Source organism: Bacillus rossius, chromosome 10, assembly GCF_032445375.1.
Source record: "Bacillus rossius redtenbacheri isolate Brsri chromosome 10, Brsri_v3, whole genome shotgun sequence".
Taxonomy (NCBI): Eukaryota; Metazoa; Arthropoda; class Insecta; order Phasmatodea; family Bacillidae; genus Bacillus; species Bacillus rossius.
In genome coordinates this window covers 48,059,649-48,085,633 of record NC_086337.1, presented here as the reverse complement: position 1 = coordinate 48,085,633, position 25,985 = coordinate 48,059,649, and the positions used below count along the sequence as shown (strand labels likewise).

The 25,985-nt window shown below is 42.7% G+C and overlaps 1 protein-coding gene across 1 annotated transcript in view; it reads right to left on the bottom strand.

Annotated features, from left to right (window-relative positions):
• Positions 1-947: 947 nt before the first annotated feature.
• The window catches only part of LOC134536097 (sodium-independent sulfate anion transporter-like), a 45,719-nt gene continuing 20,681 nt past the window's right edge, over positions 948-25,985 (bottom strand). The window contains exons 3-13 of the mRNA XM_063375637.1: positions 21,622-21,848; positions 19,367-19,562; positions 18,450-18,670; positions 15,932-16,112; positions 14,600-14,764; positions 9,493-9,654; positions 5,733-5,873; positions 3,889-4,034; positions 3,006-3,176; positions 2,032-2,194; positions 948-1,179 (exon numbers count right to left, since the gene is read on the bottom strand). Of these exons, the coding sequence (XP_063231707.1) occupies positions 1,118-1,179; positions 2,032-2,194; positions 3,006-3,176; positions 3,889-4,034; positions 5,733-5,873; positions 9,493-9,654; positions 14,600-14,764; positions 15,932-16,112; positions 18,450-18,670; positions 19,367-19,562; positions 21,622-21,848 (1,835 nt within the window). The 3' untranslated portion in view covers positions 948-1,117. The remainder of the gene's footprint in view (positions 1,180-2,031; positions 2,195-3,005; positions 3,177-3,888; positions 4,035-5,732; positions 5,874-9,492; positions 9,655-14,599; positions 14,765-15,931; positions 16,113-18,449; positions 18,671-19,366; positions 19,563-21,621; positions 21,849-25,985) is intronic.

Below are 25,985 nucleotides of genomic sequence, written 5' to 3'. Positions count from 1 at the left end.
AGAGAAAAATGTTTATCTTCTCACTGTCGGGATTAATCTAATTTCCGGACGCCGACTTATACCTTGTAAAGTTGTGTTTCCTTTATTTCCAGAGAGCAGGCGAAGAGAAATAAATGGCCGCAGGTGGTTTGAGGTTAAATATCCCCAAGTGGTGATTTCCCCATCGAGGCAGTTCGTTCGACATCATAAACTAATGACATCTTCAAACAAAACTGTAAAATTAAAAGCTTATTGCATAGATTAGGATATACAGCAACTGCTGAAAACCTTCTTCTGTTATGCGACTGATCTTTATTGATATCATCCAGGACACTTTACAAATCACACTTACTCCAAGTACAGTTCACCATCATACCACCATCTGACCCAGTGTTGCCAACTCCTTAAAGAACAGTTGTCATCAGAATAAAGGCATATGGATCATACTGTATTTGTTTGTTCAGGTGTATTGCATAAAAACATAACAACTGTTAAAACTTACATTCAATCAATCCAATTGTGACCCTGAATTTTTCTGAGGATTTGCTAATACAATACGTGCAGGAACACAACTTAAATAATAAATAACATTGAGATAGATCTCTGAAAGAGAACACATACATTGTTGGCAGAACTGATTTGTGAAATATTACGACAGATGGATGAATTCAAGTTGAAATCGCCTGGCTAGCTGCGTGACGTTGAGGGATGGAAGATTTACGAACAGAGGGCGGCGATGTGCTGCTGTAATACTGGCCTATGACTGTAAAGTAAACAATCCTGAGTAACCTTTTACCCAAAGGTGTGCCCTTTTTGCGCGTGCCTATATGATGTGTCATCTGGGCATGATACTTCTTCATGTAGATAAAGAGCTAGAGGGAGGGGAGAGAGATACAGATACAGAGACTAAGGTTATCAAATAAAACATGTATGTACGGACAAAATGTTTAAAATAAAATTATCAGAACTAGTTTTGATGGAACTTTTATTGTAGCTGTTAGGTTTAGCAGGAACAAGCCAATCCCAGCTCCTTTCCTCAGAGCTTGCACTGACTGGTAAATGGATAGGATGGCACTGCTTGTGGCTGAAGACAAATGACTGGACAGCCAGTTGCATTTCGGTGGCAGCTACAAAGACATTACGATATCACAGGTACCTCAAGGAAAGCATTCTTCGTATTAAGGATGTGCCGGTACGTTTCTGAAACACAGAGTGACATGGGATTGATCTCTGCCCTTTTAGATTGGTTTATATTTTTTCTATAATTTGTAATTTTTGCTATAGCATGCTATCCTGACATTAAATAGTAAATTAATAAAAAAAAATTCGTAGGTTAGGTGTAAATGCAATTTTTTATAATAAACATCCAAATTAATTGTTGACATGTCAAAGCATAATTAATATCTATTTTTTTTCATATTTTACTATTTTAATTAAACAATTTTTTTACTGATAGGTGAAAATAAGTATTTCAGGTAACTTAGTTCAAAAGTCATAATAGTTACACCAATCCTCGAATATTAACTTCAACATTCGCTCAGAAGTAGGTCAAGAAATCTTAAATGTACCTAAACTAAGGATAAATATATTTGAAAAATTCAAGATCGCTGCGGTAGAAAAAATGTTTAATTAGTACCCCCGATATAATCTTGACTCTTTCACACATCCTTAAGATTGTCATTACTGCAAACTAAAATCCTTTACAGAAAAATGACTATCTTTCCTCAATTACACACAATTTCTGACTGTCAAACAAGTATTTCAAAAAAATATCTAAAACCATGCCATGTATCCTATTATACTTTATAGGATTTTTAGGGTTTTGTTTAAGTCTTCAACTTAATTTTGGAATGTCTAACAGGAGATCACTTACATATTAGCTTAGGTACTGAATTTAACCTTGCCAGTCCAGAAACAATTAATACCGATTTATTCTACGTACTAGCAAGTTAAATTAAAACCGCACACTGTAAATGACGGCGGAATGAGTCAGCTGTGTCAGTTGCTTACTGCGGCCTTACAGGGAGGGAATGCGAGAGTTAAGAGAACTACCGTTGGTATCCTCGAAGAGATCGTGCACCGTGTGGCCGTAGCGGAAGTTGAACCTCATCACCGGGTCCAGTCCCTGACAAATGGTCTGCGCGCTGCCTCTCCAGTTCCAGAAGATGACGGGCTGGTCGCGCTTCTCGAGGTCCTCCTTCAGCAGCTTGAGGCTCTGCAATCGCAAGTGAAAACTTTCACGTTCAAACCACGCGGAGAAAACGCGTGTCCACAGGACCTTGTCAGCAGTTGAAAAAGAGGCTGCAGGAAAAGCCTAAAAGATAGCTGGTGCCAAGATGTCCTGCAAATGTTACAAGACCGTCGACCAAGTTGGCTATTTGTAGGTTAGTCAGGCATTGCAAGATACAAGCCTATCTTAGACATAATTTATCATGAGAGACAAAATTCATGGGTAAGTGTAATCCACTTTAGTATATCTGAACTAAGCAAAAAAATTTGAAATAAAAATATGACGAATTATCGCTGTAGATGAACTCATACCAATCGAGCATGTTTGTGTTCACATCCAGTTAGGGTGGCAGTGAGCCGAAAAGAGTGATTTGCACAAATTTAAAAAGTGAAATGTTTGAATTTTTTTTGCCGGTAACGTCTGTATGTCTTATTTTATGCTGATTTAAACATAATTTAATGTAATGCTTACATATTTATGTTATAAAAATTTTACCATTTAACGTTACTGAGGCACAGAAAGGATCTTCAGCCTCTTGTAAATTTTACATCTGCATATTAAGGTGAAAGTATATTTTGATCTGAAATTCCAAAAATATATATTTTTTTATGCAAATAAACTTTACGTAGAATATGCCAAGAGGACGACGTTGCCAAGAAGACGCATGACTACACGATGAATGGCTTCGGAGGGTGGGCGGTCAGCAGATGTCAATCCAAACAGCTTATGGGAATGTTTCCATGACATGGTCCCCGAGCTCGTGGTAAGGATTACCCGAAGTGAAACACACACACACCTTGGCCACGGTGCTGTCGATGGTGTAGATGTGGGTGCCGTCCACGACGACGGGCAGGGGCCCCTCCTCCCCTGGGGCACACCTGTCCAGGATGGCCCTCCTGAAGAACTCCGCGGAGGGATAGGTGAGGCCCTGCTCCATCCGCACCAACATCATGTCCTGCGAGCCCGCCTGCAAGCGCACCACAACGTCACCAGAGTGAGAGAACACCTCTTCTTGATCTTGTGCCTGATGATGCGAGCAGATGCACGTTCCCAAAAAGTCACCAATGTTCTATCATAGAAAGCCTGCTGTGTTAGTCCGTGATGTCGTAGTGCCGTAGAATTATACTGTTTAGTTCCATCGCTGGGCTTGTCTGTGCGTCGTCATATTGTCCAGAGTTGTTTATTTTTTTCTGAATTTACTGTTCTTACTGCAACTGTCTCGTCGTTATCAGCCTATTGTGTTCGTAATGGCTGAATTTTTTTCTGACTAAATTCCTTCCTCGGATTTATCTGCGTTGTCCAAGCATGTAAGATTTGACATCAGCTGATATTGACTTGTTCTCCGAGTGCTTATATATTCGTTCTTGTTGGTCATTTCTGTTTTTTTTTTTTTTAAGATAACCAGTTTTAAACCAAAAAATAGCGTATGTCCAAGATATTATTTTTAATCAAGCTCTCACATTTCAGGAATCTTTAAAAGAATGTACTGTCACGGTGTCATACCGCAATTGGGCACGAAGCCGCTGTATAGTGTTAAACCTGCTTGTCTGTTTAATTCAAATCAGTGCTGGAGTCAGTCTGAAATGTATCAGAAATTCATCACCTAGAATTGACACTGTACTGACAAGACATACAGAATGTTCTATGTGATAAAGGGTTCAGAGAAAATTGTCCTGTACCTTGAGTCTTTTCACGTGCATGCTGGGACGAGCCGACTTGTACAAGATGTAAGATACATCTATAAGTGCCCCCACGAGTATCCCGTAGTCCAGACTGAGGAAGAGGCAGCCCGCGAATGTTGCGAAGAAAGGAACAAGGTCCAGTTCTGTAAAAAAAAAAAAAAAAAATACTATCTACTTAATACCATCTTACAATTTCAAATATTTTGATACTACTTTCAATAAAGCTTCCGTGATAATTTTTTTTTTGATTCGACATGGCAAGAGACTTAGCATTAATACAACTTTTTTTGACATAAACCATGCAGTTTTGCACTGTTCGTCATCGAAAAATGTCAAGAATACAACCACTGGACCGATTTTGATGAAATTTTCAGGTAATTTTAAGAATAGCCCAGCGAAAGATCCTGTGAAGTTTTGTAGCAATCGGATCAACATAATTTTTTTTGTAATTTTTTGGCAATTTTGTGTCATATTTTCAATACAAATTATATTTTTTTATTTTTAGTAGTTTGTTTCAACATTCATAATTAAAAGCGATGTTAGGGTTGCTGGTACGAAATAAAAATGAAAACATAGATTCACAGAGAACTAGCCTAAATCAGCATATGGCGTGCTGTTATTTTTTCATGACTATATTCCTTTCATGGAATTCTTGTGGTGTTTGATAATTAAAGTTTTAATGTGTTCGTCTGTGCTGACGTTGTTGTGTTGTCCATTATAGATGTTTAATTCCATTGTTGGGTCCATCTATTAGACTTGATTTAGGCTTGTTTTCTGTGAATTTTTTTAAAAAAATTTTTTCTTATTTTGCATCCTATATTTTTTTTATATGACGAACAGTGACTGCAATGGCGTATGTCCAAAAAGTTGTTATTAATCAAAATTCTCCATTGCTTGAATCAAAAAATAATTGCATCCATGGAGTTGTTGAAACTCTTGGGAATCGTCGAAACAGTAAATAAGGAAATAAAAAAAAAGAAAGCAAGTCTTTTAGAACTAGCTAGTGATGTATAACATCTAACGTCGGTAACAGGCCAATTAATGCGTTCTCAAGTTGCAAACACTCTTATAATACGAAACTCGGCCTCGGACATAAATTTTAAGATAGAATTCTTTAAAATAATGCCGAGAGTGATAAATACACGTAAAATGTGTTTTCAACTACATTTCAACTGGACGCGAATCACACATACTTTCCGCACCCGCCGCTAGAATTCAGTGCCGGAATCGTAAAAGTGAATACGTAGAATATTAAACAATTCGATTAACATACATAAATTTTAATCGATTATGAAACGGCTCTGATAAAAGCAAAAATGACTTGAAAAAATACATAACTATGGTTTTGGATCTAATTTTCGAAATTGAATTTGATTAAAATACTGTCCATCTTGTTAAAATTTATCAAAAAGTTTATACTATAACGTTTTCTTTGTTTTCGTGAAATATGATTCGTGCTATTCGCCTTAGGGAGCAGAACCGTTGCTCCCTACTTTCTGTTTCACATTTCCGTTGCATTCACGAAATTACTCCCGCCAAATTCCGTCTACCGAGAGCTAAGATATTACACATCGATTTAAAAAAAAATTGGTTTTTACTCTCTCCTTTCATGGAGAGGTTGGTGGGTTTTATTCAAACTCCAAAGTGTGATTGAAATTTTTGAGCACCGAGTCAATACCCAAGTGGTCTAGAAAACTCTGTAATCTTGGAAGATCCAATATCATTAAACTTCTGTGCATAAATGTGTGATATGAAACCTTAAATTTACATCTCTTCAAATTTCAGAAGAGTTCCTACATCCCTGAGATAGGGAAGGTAACGAGTGTGCGTGAGGTACTGACTTCGAGTCCTCCAGAGCAGAGGCACCATGCGGTACTCCACCAGGAACAGCATGGCGCTGATGATGACAGCGGATAAGCTGGCCTTGGGGATGAAGGCGATGAAGTCGGTGAGCAGTCCCAGCGTCAGCAGGATCAGCAACCCTGGAAATAAAAACACCAGCCAGTGTGTGGTAAGGGTGCAGTTCGTTTCATTCATACCGCATCACATCTCTTGGTCAGAGAGACCTTTGTAGACGGAGATGTGCAACAACAGAATCCAAGGGATCTGGGAAAGGTTTGACCATTGCCTTTGGTAAAAGGAACCATCTTGGCATTTTCTCGAGATGTGTGATTTTGGAGAACCATGGGGGAAACAGACACCGTGACGCGTGACGGCTGGTCCAGGTTTATAGTCCCCCATTACCTTCCACCAAAAAAGCGTGTTTGACCACTGCGCTTCATCTTTCAATGTTTGGACATGCAAGTTAGCGTGCGTTTGCGCAGATTTTGATGTGCTGTAATTAAAATGTGTACATCAAGAGTATTGAAACCTTGACATTCGATTACTGTCTCCATACATCTCCTTAGGGTAAAAAATAATCTATTTTATTATATGTTGTATATCATCTCAAATCTCCAGCTTTCAATAGAATATATTTTACGGACCCGGTTCAATGCCCTGTTCGGTCTCTCTTCTAGCTATAACAATCAGTGCCTTGTTTTTCCTTGTTTACTGGCACCTATTATAGCTTGCAAACCTAAAAAATAATTCGGCACAGTTATGTAACCAGTTTACAGTTGTGTTTAATTCATGCGTAAAGCGTTTTCCCACCAGACCTCCCACATTTGATGCGCAGGATTATTGTCAACAACAGGCTGTATGTCTGCACTGAGGCGGTAAGCAGCGGAAATGGAACCACATGCTATTTTGTGCACTGTGTGTGCTTATTGTCCTCGCCGGCCCGTGACCACTGAGGGTGGTCGTGCTGGTGACCGATGAGGTAACTGCGTAGACCATGCCGACTGTGGCAGAAAATCAGCACCTGCTAGAAGGCCCGGGAACAAGCAATGTACTGACTGTTAATCGTCTTCTTCCTCCCTTGGGGCGGGTCTTCAGATAATGATCCTACGGCGCGCTTCGTTGGCAAGCAGCGGCGTAACTGACGTGCAGAAGAGAGACTCTCAAACGAACATTCCTCTTCGAACCACGGTGACAGGCACCGGAAGTGTCTTGTTACGCGGGTTTCCGCTTGCAGAAGTTTCGCCCACTTAGGTACCTGTCAGTTCCAATTTTTGCAACAATTTCGACTTCAAATTGATGCACGCTTTTGGTTTGCAATTTCCTGCGGGAAGGAAATAAAGAAGCAGCATATATTTCTGTATCTAGCGTCTAATACTTACTACACATTATCCTATGCTATAGCTGTAAATGGTAACAGAAAACGTGCCAACTTCTTAGAATTTTCTTCCTGTCGAAAAACTAATAACCACCAAACACCACCAATACACTACGTAAGTGCAGCAGATGTTGCTGGAAGATTTTCTTGCAATACTGTTGGTCTAGGGGCCCAGTGATCTGTATATCTGACATTTTAGTCTAGGGTATTAGTTTTGAACCTCTTTAGGGAATATATATAAAAAAAATAGTTTATAAGATTTTCTCTAGTATCTATGCAGTGTCTCCAAGATAAGTAAGCCTAATTGGTATTTCGTCGTCAAAACATTTTTTATTAACTCATTATTTACTATCAGGAAACCAAGACCAGTTACCCAGGCGGGAAAACACCACCACTGTTCTCCCTTCTGCTAACAGTTTGCACTGATTACTCACTACGACTTAAATAGCTACTAAACATTTGAATGACGTTACACACGAGACGATTCCTTACTTATTTTAGTAACAAGAAACAAGGGAAGTTCAATCACAGAAATAAGGGAAGTTCAATCACAGAAACGAGGGAAAACTATAAATGTTGGATAGGGAACAAGAGTAGTACCAATATGATGTCACATGTTTCCCTTTTTAAATGAGTTTCTCACACAAGTCCCTTGTAAACGGGTTGTAATAATGATAATTAGAGAATTTAACATATTTCATTGTATATTCAACCAACAGTCTAGCCCTTCAGTTATTTATATACTCGGGAAAGGCTAAGCTGTTCATTGACGTTGAGGACTCCACCGTACAAACTCCTAAAATATATCACTAAGTGAGGGACTAAAGGCTGTTGAAACCGCCCTTCATTATTTTGAACAACAAGGTGCGTTGGTAATGAACTTCGTCGTCTTCGTTATGAAGCAGCAAAATGCAGAGTGAAGTGCGGAAGACAACAGGACATTACGCATTTATTTAAAAAAATGTACCCAATTTTTGCAAAGTCGGCTAGTTAATTTTAATTATACACAGCTTAATGCCTTCATAGAGTATTTTCCTGAGGTCTGTCTTATCAGGTAAATTACTGTACACTGTGTATTCATTAATTTTCAGTTTCATGTAGTAAATGATCTATGCCTTCATAAAGTACGTACTTTTCCTTTGTGTAAGGGTGTTTGGGCAGTTTATTCTCTGTTGTATTATCAAGAAAACAATACATACAAGTACAGTACTATTTTTTTCTGAGGAAACACTCGTACTTACTATTTTTTAACCCCATTCCCGATAACACGACCATCCTTCGGTCCACATTAGGCCGAGTTTTTGGGACTCTACTATATCATCTATTCCAAGCCACCAAAATGACTGCACAACTAAAAAATATATTCATGACTTGTAAATTCATTTTTATAGATACATATAAGAGCAAAAATCAAGCAGAAACACCACATAATAATTATTTTTCTGAAATCATAAAACGAAATATGGATTCCAATCGGAGCTTTTCTTTTTTTTTTTTAATATTTTTTGCAATTTTTTTTAGTATCTCATGGTTTATTAACATGATGCTAACAATTCTGCATTTCCTATTCCTTTCGTGTTCCATATCATCACATTCTTTCCCCAAGGAAACATTAGGTCGTGCCAAAAAAAACACAATCTACTGTGCTCTTACTGCTGCTTCATATAATTCTTAAGGAAAAAAATATTGAACATAACTATCAATGTTGGTTCTTAAGTCAACAAATGATTTCCACATGACCCATCAAAACTCTTACACGACCAGTTCTTATTTTTTCAATCGTAAACCCACTGGAGTGAACGCGGGGAGGAAACGATGGAACACTGAAGCCAGAATGGCTGGATCAGGATTCCAACGCTGGTGCTCTGCACAAATCAAGGGTCCAGTTCTCCACCTAGCTCCGCCGGGAGGCGAGTCAACCTGACCACTCCACAGTAGTATCTTTGAATATATATGCTGTATAGAAGTCGCGAGTGGATAGGAATTACTATACGTTTTTCAGGAGCGTATGATAAGCAGCTTGGGAACTTCACCGCTGCAGGGCGCTGCCGTAACGCCCTGTATCGTCTTAGGTTGTTATTTACACATTAGAGCGCAGCACTGTCGCCCGCTGTCATTCCCCGCACCCCCCACCATCATTCACTGCAGCTCAAGGTCGTTCAACGGGAGGGGGAAGGGGTGTTTGAAGAGTTCGACACTTGTCCGCTTAGGGACCACCACAAGTCGATGCCCTAGAGATGGCGGCGATTGCGGCGGTGAATCAACCAACTGCCTCAAAACCGTATTAGAAATTTTAACCTGGGCTGGCGACTTCTATACAGTATATTCAAAGGTAGTAGCTTCCCCCCCAGGGACGAGACAGGGGTCGCTGCGTAGGTACTGACCGGTGAAGAGTCCCCCGAGCGGGGTGCGCACCCCAGAGGCGTTGTTGACGGCGGTGCGCGAGAAGGAGCCGGTGACGGGCATGGAGCCGACGAAGGACCCCGCCAGGTTGACGACCCCCAGGGCCAGCATCTCCTGCGTCACGTCCAGCTGCTTGCCCTGGGCTGAAACCACGGGGCAGCGAGTTCCGGTGGTTGGAGTCGGGTCGTTACCACAACGCCGAACGTACCGAACGAATACCATAACGGCGAATGCCAAATTGACCGCAACGCCGACAGCTAGAAAACGGCTGTGTACCACAACGCACGAAATACAACAACGCCGAAAAATGATGCTGCTGGGGGGGGGGGGGGGAGGGAGGCCACAGGAGAAAAATGAAAAACAACTGAATGAATTTGTGTACCTAACCTAACCTAGGCTAGCCTAACCTAATCTAACCTTACCTAACCTAACCTTTGTGGCAGTCCTGCAATGACATTTTTCGGCGTTGTGGTAACACACAGCAGTTGTCATGTCCACCAGTTTGGCCTCGGCTGGTATGATAGCACAAGCCCCAAATGCGCCACCCCTCCTACACAATCTATGGGGAGGAAAGTTAGTTCGCCACCCGCCCCTAGATGGCAGACAAAGGGGAATGTAAATTAAGGAAACTTTGTCTACCTGCCCAGCCTAATTCAGGCCAATTATGTAAATACCCAGTGTTGTTACAAGAAACCTGTTAATTATATAAGTGAATGAAAAGAGTATTGTAATTCGAATATGTATGCACAGGAAGGGTACAGATGTGCCCTCCCTAATGAATATGTACAGACATTGTATATTTACCCTGGCTGAGCTAAGCCAGGCAGAAAGCTCTCCCCAGTAATTTCTGGGTAAATAAAAAGTGTCAGAATACTTGAGCAGTATTATTAAGGCAGCGACCTCTCTGCAGGACCGCTCCTACCCCTTCCCTCCTCTGGTAGGCAGCGATCTCTCTGGGGGACCGCTCCTACCTCTCCCTACTATTGGGCAGCGACCCCTGCTCGGGGACCGCTCCCGCTCCTCCCTGTGCCCCTCTCAGAAGCCCGGGACAAGTCAATTTGGCGCCCAACGTGGGGCCTGTCAGCTTGGATAACCTGAGGACCACGCCCTGCCTCTACGAGAGCTATCAGCACAGCCGGAGCAAACATCCACTTCCAGGAGTGAAGACAACACCTGGTGGCGCCCAACAGAAGTACCGCAATGGAGTTTACACCGTGTGCCGCCCCAGATTGCAGTACCCAGGATGGACCCCAAACCCCCTGCGTGTGTTGCAGGACATTATTCCACTTGCAGTGTCTGGGACACAATAATCGAGACCTCGATCCCCAAGACTTCATCCACATATGCCAAACCTGCCGAGAACAATTGCGGGACCAGAAGCCAACGTCAGTTGTACCACGCCGATGCTTCGCCCGAGACTGCCCACGGACTGCCCTAGTGCTTACCACCTGCAAGAGCTGCTATCGGGAGTACCATTTATCCTGCTTAGGCTGGGATGACACCCCACTGAACCTCACGGAACTCTCTTTCAAGTGCGGGATATGTAGGAACACCCCAGAAATTCCCAGTGGCGCCGAAACGAAGATGACACCGAGGCCTTTCCGGGGACAAGACCATGAGGATCCTGTCAAACAGCTCCAGCACTGGGAGCAGGCCCTACAGACCCAGGGGATTCCCCAGGGCGAATGGATTGACCATGTCGGAGGACTACTAATGGGAGAAGCTACTGGATGGTGGAATAACCATGAAGGGCTGTATGACACCTGGGAAGAGTTCACAGGGGGCTTCCTGAACCAGTTTGGAAGCCAATCAAGACTGGCAAAGCTTACTGCCCAATTATATGGTACCAAACAAAAGGAAGGAGAGGATGTCGAAAGTTTCTTACTACAGAAAAGGAAACTTTATAAGAGGCTACACCCAGGGAGAGACCCAAATGAATTTTTTCCTACCTTGTTGGAGCTGGTGCGGCCCAACCTACGGCCATTTCTACGGCATCCGCCTCCCGAGAATTTATCCGAACTTATGGTTCGAGCCACTGCCGTGCAGCGAGACTGTCTCGAAACTAGGGGCACTGTAACAAGTAAACCTTGTTCACCACCAACCCTGGTACAAGAATATGCTACCCCCAACAAAAGGTTGCCGAAGTGTTGGCACTGCCCTGAACAACACTTTCACAAAGACTGCCCAGTGCTCCACTGCCAACAGTCTGAAAGGAACAGCCTCAACACAGTAGACCCCTGGAGGGAAAGAGTGGTGCCAACGAGCCCTACCCCTACACCGAAGGTAGAAGACCTCAACTCCCAAGCTCGGCTCGAAGGTAGACCGACCCCGAGCCTTATGTGCGTACAGCACCACCCACAACCAGAACTGCCAAGAGTCAAGGTGCAACTGGACTCACAGCCCATTCAGGCTCTTATCGACTCAGCCGCCACCACTAATTATGTGCGCGAGAGTGTGGTGCAGATAATAGGGACCCCTATTAATTCCCAACCCCAAATGGCACAGCTTGCCACCCAGGGATCCACCATGACCTTACTGGGCAATGCTGTGGTACAATGCTGCATAGCCGATATGGAGATGGATATCCCATGTTTAGTCGCAAAGGACCTTCTAGAAGAACTTGTGCTGGGCCAAGATTGGCTCACTCAGCAGCAGGCGATATTGGACTTTGAAGATCAAACTATACACTTCGGACGAACGTCCCGCCGGACTCTTGACTGGGGCACCAAAGGAATGGGTGACCTGAATGCCCCTAATCAAAGTGGTGGTAACCCTAATCCTGGAATCTGCACTGAACAACACAGAGACCAACCGATGGTTGTGTTGTCGCAAGGGGACCAGAGACCTCAAGAAACTCCTTCCCTTCGCTCTGCCACAACCAAGCTAAGCCAAAATAACTCGGGCAGTGGTTTTCAGTGGTGCCAGAAAGGAGGAACCCCAAAGGGGAAATCGACCATGCAGTCATGGAGACAGCCGCTGAGCGGCGACCTCTCAAAGGCAAGATGCCACTGGAAGAAAGAGCCTTTTCCAGACCGAGGAATATGGTTTCCCCAGAACAGGATTCACCTGCAGCCATGGAGACGGAAAACAGATCTGTCCAAAAACCCCGAACCCCAGGAACCTACTAGCCCCTCTTCACCAGGACAACTACCTCCAGGACCCTACGACCATGGGAACGGCTGGGCAGACCAGCCCGCTACCGTCTATCCTCCACATAGTGTAGTGGCCAGTGTAGAGGAGCCAGCCCTGGGACTGAAGCCCAGCGTGCTGACTCCTGGCATGTGCAACGATCCCAGTCAAGGCCACAGAGGGAGGGGGGCGAATTGTCATGTCCACCAGTTTGGCCTCGGCTGGTATGATAGCACAAGCCCCAAATGCGCCACCCCTCCTACACAATCTATGGGGAGGAAAGTTAGTTCGCCACCCGCCCCTAGATGGTAGACAAAGGGGAATGTAAATTAAGGAAACTTTGTCTACCTGCCCAGCCTAATTCAGGCCAATTATGTAAATACCCAGTGTTGTTACAAGAAACCTGTTAATTATATAAGTGAATGTAAAGAGTATTGTAATTCGAATATGTATGCACAGGAAGGGTACAGATGTGCCCTCCCTAATGAATATGTACAGACATTGTATATTTACCCTGGCTGAGCTAAGCCAGGCAGAAAGCTCTCCCCAGTAATTTCTGGGTAAATAAAAAGTGTCAGAATACTTGAGCAGTATTATTAAGGCAGCGACCTCCCTGGAGGACCGCTCCTACCCCTACCCCCCCTGGTAGGCAGCGACCTCTCTGCAGGACCGCTCCTACCCCTTCCCTCCTCTGGTAGGCAGCGACCTCTCTGGGGGACCGCTCCTACCTCTCCCTACTATTGGGCAGCGACCCCTGCTCGGGGACCGCTCCCGCTCCTCCCTGTGCCCCTCTCAGAAGCCCGGGACAAGTCACAGTTTTCTAGCTGTCGGTGTTGTAGTCAATTTGGCATTCGGCGTTATGGTTTTCGGCGTTATTGTACGTTCGGCATTGTGGTGCGTCCCCGTTGAAGTCACCTTCTACTCCACCATCGACGTGTCGGAACGCCCAAAACCTTTTTCGCGGGAACGGCGCCTGACCATGCCTGACGATGGTTTATAAGTATGAACCAGAATTTCCAAACAGTGCAAAACTGCAATGGCGTACGTCCAAAAAAAACTGCATTAAAATTTTTTTTTCAGTTGCGATTATTTCTTGTTAAGACAATTAAAGTGTACAGAATGTACCCCAGGATAGTTTTGCTGCCATAAAGTTTCATTTGGCATACCAACAAGCTTGGTTCGTCCCCCTGATGATCAGAAAATCAGAATTAACGGCGCCAGACGGGGGTCCGCCATCTGGACGAAATCAACGAAATCTGCGCACGCGCGGAATTCGGGCGACAGATCGGCAACGGATAGGACACCAAAATACGTTTCATAAAAAATACGGGACTGGCCATGTCCTATTTTGCGCTAGAATTACTATTAGGGTACAAGTGTACCATGTTCAACACCTAAACCCTTTTTTTTTGTTGTTGTCTTTGAAATATATGTTTGCATTGTGGAAAAACTTTTGAATGACTTTTTTTTACGAAAGTTATTGTTTCTAACGACGTAGATTTTAATTCATACTTACTTACCGTCAACAGACGCTACCACGCACCATTCACGCTATGTTTTGTGCGCGGGACAATGTGGCGATGGTTAGGTTAGAAAGTGACAATTCCTAACTTTACTCCATGGAAGCAGGGGCGCAACAACTAAATTTACAAAAGGGGGGGGGGCAATATATATACATTTTTATAAAGAATCATCGATCCCCCCCCCCCTATTGAAGCGGGGGGTCCGGGGGTCCTCCCACGGGGAAAATTTGTATTTCAAGGTGGAAAATGGTGCTATTTAAGCAGTTTTATCATCTAAAAATTGATTACGCAGCACTTTCTTTGCCCCCGTTTGCTACCACTTCAAGGTTGTTGCGCCCCTGCATGGAAGCAGTGGTGTTTGAAATGAAACCCCTCCGCCAGGGAGGAGGAGGAGAGGCGAGGACTGCAGTCTCCCGACGAGAGACGGGGCACTGACCGAAGACCTTGGCCACGGTCATGCTCTCGAGGACGGCGATGAGGGAGACGACCAGCACCCCGGGGCCCAGGTCGGCCGCCATGTCGAGGAAGTTCTCCTCCTTGCCGTCGCTCGTGGCGCTGAAAGGCGGCGGCTGCAGCGGCGGGAAGCCCGCCGTGATGTTCCCTGTGTTACAGGAAACACAGTACTAGTGCCATCTATTATAACTATCTATGTACTTAATAGAACCCTTAACACTAGCACATGTGTAGTAGTCGACAACAATACCGTTTTAACATTGGCCTGTGTGTGATATCAGAAGTAAGAGAATGAAAGACAAAAACCAACATCGATGTGTCTGATGTCTTCACTCGCAAATGTCCATCCTTCACCAACTTTTGCATCGTTCACGAAAACGGGACATTGGGATACTTGCGTGAACCTTTGGCCCTTTCCAACGATATGCATAGTGCAGTAGAAGTGGAGTCCTGACTAACCGAGTTGAAGTGGTCCACGACAACCTCGGATAAACCAAAATCTTGAATAACGCAGGTGTAATAAGGAGATCACTGACAAGCAACGCACAGCCTAAACTGTTTGACCTCGAGTTTTGAAATTTGGAGGAAATGTTCCTTGAGTACTTTTTAGAGGCACATATTTTCTAATCAGTTTGTAACGCGTCACAATATTCTGTATACTCATGTTTTTTTCCCCCCTGGTAGTTACAACATCCGTATGAAACTGCAGCAACCATTTATTACATTTAAATAAGAAGAAAAAAATCCTATGTATTTGAAAAACTTCAGTATTTAGTTGCATAACGTGCTGTTTTAAAACTGCTAGCACAATCGTATGATGTGTGGAGGAACTGGGAAAGGAAGGGAGCGGCTGAAGATGATCTGTCTCCAGGGCCGGCGCATCCATATAGGCGAACTAGGCGACCGCCCAGGGCGCCAAGTAGCTGGGGGCGGCGCAGCACGACACATAACAGCTGATATTATAATATGTTTAACGATTATTGAAACTAGATGAAAATGGAATTTTTGTAACAGTTTGGAATGTTTATATTGATATAAGTAATTTATTTAAAGTCCACGGTGACCTGTTTATGATTTGTAATAAGTAAAAAAAGTATATATATATATATATATATATATATATATATACACAAGCCTGCTTACATTTGATTGTTGACAAAATCTTAGGCTTACGTGATGTATTTTTGAGGCAAGGAAAAAAATTTTTTGGGGTGTTCGGTGGGGAGGCATTAAGGTTTTTCGCCTAGGGCGCCAATTTACCTTGCACAGGTCCGGTCTGTCTCAAGAGTCCGGGACTGTGGATGGGGGCACTCACCGGTGAGCGAGAAGGGGCGGACGCCGTGGAGGTCGAGCACCAGCGCCAGGGCGGCCCCGCCCACGATGACGAGGGCGTTCCTGCCGACGGACAGCAGCCACAGAGCCGCACCCAGCACCCTCCTGGCGCGGCCGACTTCGTCACCGCCGCCCCCGGCGGTCTTGGTCGAGTCCTTCAGTTTCTGCGCGCCGGGACGCAGGGGACCACGGGAGGTGTTAGCAGGGACGTGACTAGACTAGTTTCCACCCGGGGCAAGAAATAATCTTGCCCCCCACCCCCCCTCCCCCAACTCCTTATTCACCCTTTTTTTTCTTCTTTCAAACCAACCAAACTAAAACACCTCTTATCGCCACCACATAATTATATCTACTATTTAAAAATGATTTTAATTCAACTTATACATGGCAAATAAATAGATTTATTTTTAGTCATTTCGTTTTTAATACATCGCAAGTTGGACAGTACAGTTTTTTTTTTTTTAATTTGACGATATACGTGTAGGTATCTTTAAAATACAAATAACTCAATTCATCTGCCCTCCAAACATTTTTTTTCTGTGTTCTTATAATACGATATTCAAGTAAATATTTATAGTAGAAATTACTCTGCCAGTCGCTACCCCCCCCCCTCTTCCCACCACAAAAATGTGGCGCCCGGGGCACAAGCCCCGTATGTCCCCCTCTAGTTGCGACCCTGGGTGTTAGCGCCTTATCAGTCGGGACTGAACAGTCGGACCTGTCTTGTGAGTGGATGTGTGTTGGTGTGTGTGTGTGTGTGTGTGTGTGTGCAAGGGCGGTGGACTGATCAGTCGGAACTGGTGGCTTCCCGTGCGGGCTCGAGAACACCCATGTCCGAACTGCCACGTGTGTGGGGGAACAGCGTCTCTTCAGTCCAAAACGATCAGTCCATCGGCTGAGTGTCGTGGCAGACATCTTTGTTTATACTCTTTGGTTACTTTTATATTAAACCCCCCTCCCCCCCCCCCGCGGCCCTTTTTTTATTTTCTAATTAAAAGTAAAACTGCAATCGCACCATCCGAAGTTTCTTTCAAGTTCTAACTCAGCTGTCAACAACATTCCTTCTTGCCTATTTGAATCACGACTGCTATTCCCAGAACTGTTTATCTCCCTCATACCATTATGGTCCATAGTCTAGACTTAGAAAAGCAGGCACCAAAACATTTCCCATATCCGTTACGGTAGACTGTCTTAGAATGAGCGCAGTAGCCCCGCGATGCCCTAAGGAAAAATAGTTAAAATTCTTTTATAAAAAAAAATCAGAAATGTGTGATTTGGGGAAAATAAGTCACAAACCTTTTGTTCATGCCATCTTTGCCAAAGAAGTATTGTAAGCTTAGGCCGGTATTCCAAGACACAAAAATAATGGTTTTGGTGATTAATATTAAACACCTGTACCCTAACCGTATTCCTAGAGCGCGATATGACACGACCAGTCCCTTATTATTAGGGAACGGATAATGGTGTTCTATCCGTTGCCGATCTGTTGCCCAAATTCCGCGCATGAGCAGAGCACACGTTTTCGTTGATTTCGTCCAGATGGCGGACCCGCGTCTGGCGTCATCAACTCGTATGTAGTCATTTTTGTGATCATCGGGTGACGTACCAAGCGTTTTGGTGTGCCAAATGAAACTTCATGATTGCGAAACCATCCTGGAATACATTCTGTACACTTAAATGGTAATAACAAGAAATAATCGCAAATTTAAAAGTACCTACTTGAAATTAGAAATACGGGTTCTATTTTTGTGCAGATAGTGCTGCTATCTCTAGTAATTGTTGTCATTACAAAATTGTATATCAATGATTGCGAAACGTAATCTAGAATGCGTATGAATCCAGTTTATAGCCCCGCGCAGGGCACATTTAATTAAAACTGTCGCCTATTGGTATTCTTACTGGGAATCTGTTTGGACACGTTCTGAAATACGGCCCGCGAGCTAGGTTACGGTCGTGGCCCAACAAGGCAGTGCTTGTTCGCTACCTCACCCGAACGTCTTGGAATACCGGCCCTTGATCATTGGCGTAGCTGTGTTCGTAAAGTTGGGGGGGGGGGACAAATAATGATTTTGATGTCATGTAAACCCATTCCCCTCTTACTAAGACGGGTCCGGGGGTCCTCCAACGGAAAATTTTGATTTTAAAAGTGCAAAATAGCACTTTTTAAGCAGTTTTTGTATCTAACCATTGGATACATCGATGTTAAAATTATTATTGTTTCCTTAAGATAAAATTTGATGAGTGAAGAAATTACAAATAAAGTTGGGCAGAATAATATTATAAAATAAATATATCACGGTCTAGAAATTGTGGGGGGGGGGACAGTCCCCTCCACCCAAAAAGTTCAGGGGGACACGTCCCCCCTGTCCTCCCCAGTTCCTACGCCCCTGCCCTTGATAATTATTTTTTTGAAAGTAGGCGCGGTGCTTTATCGCACGTGGGTTTTTTTCCACGCTTCTCTCGAGGGCAGAGCGAGGCGGAGGAAGTGGGACCAGACTCACCCTCGTGAGCAGCAGGACTGCGATGGTCGCCACCCCCAGCGCCGCGTCCCACGGGGAGGTCTCGCGCGCCTTGGACACCAGCTCCTGCCAGGCGCCCACGAAGCTGTCGCTGCGGCCGCCGTACCCCAGCAGGCTGCCGAGCTGCGTGGAGCCTATGGTGACCGCGGCGGCGGAGGTGAAGCCCGCCGTCACGGGCGAGGAGATGAAGTCCATCAGGAACCCTGGGGGAGGGGGGGGGGGGCGTCGTCCGCGTCACTGTCGTCTGCGGGCCTGGCTTGCAGGATACCCCGACGTTCTTTAAATTGATCCATGATTTAACACGATATCTTGGACATACGCCAATGCAGTTTTTCACGGGAAAAAAATTCAAGAACGAAAATTAAGAATTGAAAACATAAACCCATAGAGAACAATCCTAGATCAGCTGATGTCAAACACATAAACCTAATGATGAACCTAAACACGTACCTATTATGGACAACGCGACGATGACAGCACAAATTTTTACATGTCTGTAATAATGATGATGTTTAGACCGATTCTTGAAGATAGGCATAAGGTTCCTTCGCTGAATTGGGTGGAATTTTTTTAAAGTACAAGCACTATTAATTAAAAGTTTAATTAAAAGTTGTAATTGGATGTAGTGCATGTTTTAACGTTATAGCTATAAATCACCACACAAGTACATTGAAAGTCACAAACGAGGGTGCAAAGTGCTGTGAGATTTTTTGAAGTCAACAAAGTACACCAGGACATCGGCAGTTAGTCCTTCCAATGGCCAAACAGGCAGTTCGACGAGTAGGAATCGAATCTGTTGCTCCGCAGTTTTGCGCTCGCGGTCCGCCACGCCACTGCAGTCAGCGACTATCAGTCCTGATCCCGGACCTGCTCACAGTCACCATCCCGCGGAGACTCACCCATCCTCAGCAGCCCCATGGCGAAGATGGCGCAGCCGCACAGGAAGGTCAGCAGGACGGCGTACTCGGGCCCTCGGCCGGCCACGAAGGAGCCCGTCATCAGCGACAGGATGGCGGTCGGGCCTATGGTCACGTCCTTGCTGCCGCCCAGCAGCAGGTACAGGAACGGCCCCATGATGGCCGAGTACAGGCCGTACTGCAAGCACACGTCCCGAACTGCATGGGGCACCATTACACCGAGTGCACCGTTACAAAATATCCACCTCCCTTCCGCTCCCCTCCCACCATCCTGCCTCAGGCCATAGTCAATGACCCTTTTAGCAGCTTGGGGGTTTCCTGCGGGTTTCCCGTGGCCGCAGCGCGGAGTGACGCGAATAAACACCACCTTTCTGGACACTTTTCCATGCGTCTGGTCAGCCCGTGATGACGCGACTTTTCACAGCAGCTTTCGTCCGTTCGAGATGGATGCCAGAGTGTATAAGCTGCTTCCCCGGCAGTTCTGAGAGTTTCGAGGGTTCCGCGAGCGAAGGGAAGTGCGACATTGGCGTAGAGTGTGAGAGACCTACCCTCGAGAGTGGTGCGACGTGGAGCCATGGGCCAAGAGAGTGCGACTGAGTGGTGCGGAGACTGTGTGTGTGTGGACAGGTGCGTGGTAAGGGGGCGAACCACTGTCGAGCCGAGCTCTAGTGAGGAGTGCGAACTGCGGAACTTGGCAGACAATTTATGGATAATGCTGGTTAAAGATCATCAGGGGGTCCTCGTAAATTTACGGCTATCTTCGTAAGTTGACGGACGTTGAGTTCATTTGCTTTGAACGTGAATCCAAAAGAATATTCTTGGTATATTAACGAAACATTAAAAAAACACGTTAAGTCTGCAGAAAAGAAAACAACACTCTATTTTGTTTACGCGTGTGTTTACCTTTGTTTAGAACAAATCATACTTACAACTCGGAAGTCGAAATACGGCGTAGTTTCTACGAAGATTTAGTAGTTATTTGAAATTACGAAGAACTCTTAAGTTTATTTCAGTTTCATTCTATGTTGAAAAGTTCGTAATATTACTGTAATTTATAACTGTGTACAGTCCATGCTGCAAGCACACGTGCCGATTGCAAGCTACCTCGGAAATTTAATGAATACATTGGGGCTTTAACGTCTCGTCAACATTGTGGTCGCTAGAGACGACAAGGGATGATGAGAATGTAGCTCCGAATTGAATACAAGGTGGAAACGCACAATGCCGAAAACACACAACTTTAGAAACTTCGTAACTTAGAAAATCAAAACTTAGTATCACTGAGAGAAAGGTTTGTTTGCCTCAACAAAATATTTGTTTATATATGGCGAAATAAATATAGTTTGTTAATTCAAACAAAAATATTTTGTAGTAGGATGGATTCTATTTGACCCAACAAAAAGATTTTTTTCAACTCAAATGTATATTTGGTTAAACGTAACAAAAATTATTTTTGTTACTTACCGAATTTGGTTAAACTAACAAAATATTTTGTTCTACCAAGTAAATATTTGTTTAGACATATATAAACAAATATTTGTTTGGTATCACATTGTTGTGCCTAACACGCCAGCCTCTTGATTTACTGAAATCTGTAAACCATGTAGTAAGTTTGACTACTGAAATCTGTAGTCAAACTTTCTAAGCATGGTTTACAGATTTCAGTAAATCAAGAGGCTGGCGTGTTGGGCACAACAATGTGATACCTTTCATCATACCGCCAGAGAATTACATCTTTAGAAATATTTGTTTGATTTAAAAAAAAAAACTTTTTCTCTGTGTGCTATCATAACATTAGAAACGCATAAATTAGAACCGTCATGACTTAGAAACACACAACTTAAAACCATCACGAATTAGAGACACACACAAGTTAGAGCAGGCATGTCTTAGACAGTTCTATCACGTGTGTTACTAAGTGTTGTGTTTGTAAGTTCTGCCAGCAGCAGGGGCGCAACAACAGGAGGGGGGGGGCAAGGGTATTTTGCCCCCCCCCCTCTCTCTGAAACCTTGAAGTGGGGGCAAACGGGGGCAAATAAAGTGCTGTGTAATCAATTTTTAGATAATAAAATTTTCCACCTTGAAATACAGATTTAACCGGGGGAGGACCCCCGGACCCCCCGCTTCAATAGGGGGGGGGATCGATGATTCTTTATAAAAAGGTATATTGCCCCCCCCCCCTTTTGGAAATGTAGTTGTTGCGCCCCTGGGCAGCAGCCCCTCCTCGGAGCACCCACGTGGGCCGGCAGCCTCGCAACGACGGCGTAGGCGATGCTCTGCGGCACGGTGGTGAAGCCGACCGCCACCCCCGCCAGGAAGTCCCTGGGCAGGTCCTCCAGGGCGTAGCGGGGCAGCCAGCTAGCCGCGGGCAGCCGCGCGCGCAGGAGGTCCTGGCACCACGAGTCCTTGCGGACCAGCAGGCCGCGGAGGACATCCTTCAGCCGGCGGGACTCGGCCTTCTCGCCTGCGAGAGAGAGAGAGAGAGAGAGAGATAGACATTTGTTGGACCACTCGGGCCTTGGGTGTGTCACAAACATAACCAGTCTTCAATCGAACCGTAACTTAGAGACACAACGCACAAACCACACAACGTAGAAACACCATAACTTAGAATTCCCGAAAAATCCACACAACCTAAAACTCTTCTTACTTAGCAACACATAACCAAAAAACTCACAACTTAGAAACTTCGTAACTTATAAAATCAAAACTTAGTAGCCTACTATCATAACTTAGAAACGCAGAAATGAAAACTGTCATGACTTAGCAACACTGCTGCAGGCTCATCTAGAAAAAAAAAGTTAACATCTATACGACTTATTGTAAATAACACTCTGTTTTGCCGCCACTATGGAAGCAATTTTAAAGACGTATTCACGTCAATAAAAATTATCGTCCGTTAGCGGAAACGTCCGCCACGTATTCCCCAACCTGCTCGCTAGAGATGCGGGGCCTTCGACTTTTCCCGCCCGAGAGGAGCGGTCCGGGCGTGACCACCGTTTGTGGGAAGGAGGATGGGTGAGGAGCTGTGTGGAAGGGTGGGGGGGGGGGGAGGGCAGGAAAAAGACCGTCGCGACACCAATACACGCCCGGCGGAACCGCAGAAATGCCATCGGAGACGCCCGGGGCTTCCGAAGTGGCCAGCCGACCGCGTTGAGGGCTTGTTTCGTCGGACGAAGTGCAGCCTCGCGCGAACAGCGAAAAAGAATCACAGTAAACAGGGAAAAAAGTGTTTGTATTTCTACAAACAAATTTTTCAATGTATAAATAAATATATACCAAATACTAATACAATAAACAAATCATATAAATTTTGTATTTTTATATAGATAATTATTTTATTATTCAGTTAAAAATTGTTTATTATTGAATTTGTATTCTATTATTGAATATTAGTTTGTTTGTTTTGTGTTAAAAAGCTTATGATTAGTATTAAAACTGGCACACATCTTATCTCAGTACGCTGACGGGAGCCGTAGGTGTGTACAATAAAACCCCATTTTTCTCACAACCAAGTTCAACCAACACAAGGCGAGCTCCCATTTATGCCAACATAATCTTATTTATTTATTCTATCACAGCCAATAAATATTTCAGGACTGATAACATTTTTATTGCACGCGCTACTAGTATATAAAAGAGAGTGCAACTTTCGCAAATCTCCTACCTGGTCACTAAACAAAGAGGGCACAGATGAAAAAGGTTGTTTAAAAAACTGAAAATTCACTTAAACTCTCTCAACATGAAAAACATTGCATCCGTTTGAAGATAATTTTTTTTAAGAAGTAGGATTTTACATTGCGTTGCTATGGCTCACCTGATCAATAAAATACATACGTAGGTATTAGTTTAGGCTACACTTAAAATTAATAAAATTAATTTACGAAGATTTGAATGTTTCACAGCATTTGTTCTTAGACATATCTACCAAGAAATACGCCTTCTTAGTATAAAATAAAAATAAACTATTTTCAAAGAATATTCCTTTGCCAAAAGCTTAAGTGAAGTAGCTATTATTAGAAACCTGTTTAAATTTTTTTAATTTATTCAAATAGCAATATTTTACATATAATTTTCTAAAAACTTTAATTAATGACATTGGTAAACATTGGTATGTTCAGTCACCCAAATGTTCATGATGGAAACTACAGCATAATATCCAAAATAGAGGGTAATATATCTTATAAGATGTTTGCACAAGATAACACTGAGAACAATTAACAGTAAACGGCAACATAACATTTATTTGATATGTTTACAAAAAACAACTAACAAACTCATGTTCCACTTACAACTGTTACGCCATATTGCAAAGATATTTTTTTTTGGTCATTTTCACAGACAACGCTACAAAGTTTCAATACGCAGCTAGTCTTGAAATCTCTTCGCTCCAACAAATAGAGGGGGCGCTGAAGACTGCCATACTGGAAAACTACCATAACGACAGAATTCCGCCGGCTTATAACATCTTCGAAAAAGGCGGAAAAGTAGCATAATGGAAAACTGCCGTAACAGAACGGAATATTGCCATATTTTCTTATACACTCCATGGAATGTGTACAGCAGCATTGCTCTCGAAGTAGTTAAAATATTCGGTAGGTAGCGTTGTCAACCCTCTATCTGTTTCTCAGTCTAACATGCTTCTGACAATCATAGTTGCAATCACAAATTACCGCATGGATCGCGCACTAGTAGAAACAAATGATTTAAAAATGTGTTATAGGGAGCAGCACTGTAGGTATTACTATTACGACGATTTGTAAAAAAAAAAAATATGTTTTGCTTCCATTATGGTACTTTTCCGTCGCCTCCGTCAAACAGGAGGAAAAGTGCCTGTTTGACGGAAATTGGAAATGCAACAGGGAATTCTGCCAAAATTTCTTATACATTCTACGCCTTACTCGTAAATTCGTAATGTAACTAGCTTCATAGAATGTAAATTTTTCCACAAATTAAAATAATTGTAGATCAATAATTAATGACTGCAAATCCAACACAAATATTCAAGGGTTTTCATTTTAGGGTGATAAAACACAAAAAAACTCAGATATTGAGGTTTTTAATATCCATATTAAATTATTTAAATTGTATACAACTTTATAAATTTAAAGAAATGCGAGAAAAGGCAATCAGGACAGGCACTCTAGGGGAGACATAGGCTCGTACATCGAATGTTGGTGGGCTTTGCACAGGTTTGCAGTCTTTCAAAAATAAACTCTGCTAAAATTTAAGTATTTTTTTATATTAGGAAATAAAAAATATTTCTATGCGTAGCATATTATTCTGCTTCATTAAAACTGTTAGATCAAGTTGAAATTCTGTTTTTTGTGCCTTACAGCACCTATAAACGATTTATGACACACAAAATAACAAAAAACACGTTAACACAAGACATACACTGATATATATCAATAACTTTGCGACAAAAAATATAAAAAAATAAAGTTCATGTTAACTAATTTGTTACTTAAACCGAAACTAAGATGTTGTATCCAAAATAAATAGGTATGTAGATTACAAAAGTTTAAAATAACTTTTTGCTTACGTTTCTAGATTATTCAAAAAGAGTTATAATTTTTAACACATTTTATAGTTACAAATGGTTTTAAAAGTGTCACTTATTCTGTAATTGCAAGTTGGAATAATTTAAATGCCTGAAATATTTAAATATTAATTTAAGAACTTTTTTCTGCATACTTTCAATTATAATTAGTTGATGCAGAGAAAGTTATAATTTTAATAGGACATAAAGATCTTCATGTGTTGATTATAGTATTATCTACTTACTATGTAATAATTCTGATTAATTGAATTTTTTTTACTAAAGGTTATACCGTAAATGCTATCGTAATTCAGGGACGCTTTTTAAATTGAAAATCATATCTGGACAGATGAAATATCTTGCTGAATATTTTCACAAACATATCTGCCAATTCTATTTTTACTATCAGCATTTTTTTGAACAATTATGATTACAGTTGAAATATAATTTATTAAATATTAAGGCGTAGTTGAGATAGACTACCACTTTGCGGAACACCTAATTCCATGAAATTACATTGGCAAATTTTACTGAAAAGCGTCTATAGGTAAGATAAATAAAACATATACATATATACCACGCATTGCTTGACGAGGCTTAAAAGTGATAATTTTTTAACATAAGACTGTGTTGGATAGTATCAAATGCTTTGCTAATGTTGAAATAAACAGAATATTTAATTTATATCTTGATGTTATACAAGTACACGCGCGCGCGCACCCCCCCCCCCCCCCACCAGCCCCCCACACACACACACACACATATATATATATAAACACGTGTATGTTAAAGACGATCTTATTGATTTAGAACTATGTGGTTTTTCAGAAATAATATTTTTAGGAATATTTTTTCACGAGAACACGGGATTACTACATAAGACTGTCAATAATACTTGAAGAAAATATATACCGATAAATGGTTGAACACACACCATAGGTATACAACCACTCACTGACTGATACACACTTTATTCAAATATTTTATGTTCAAAAGCAAAATTTTTTTAAATGTTTGTTTGAGCTTTATTTATAACATGTTGGAATGATAATGCTACTG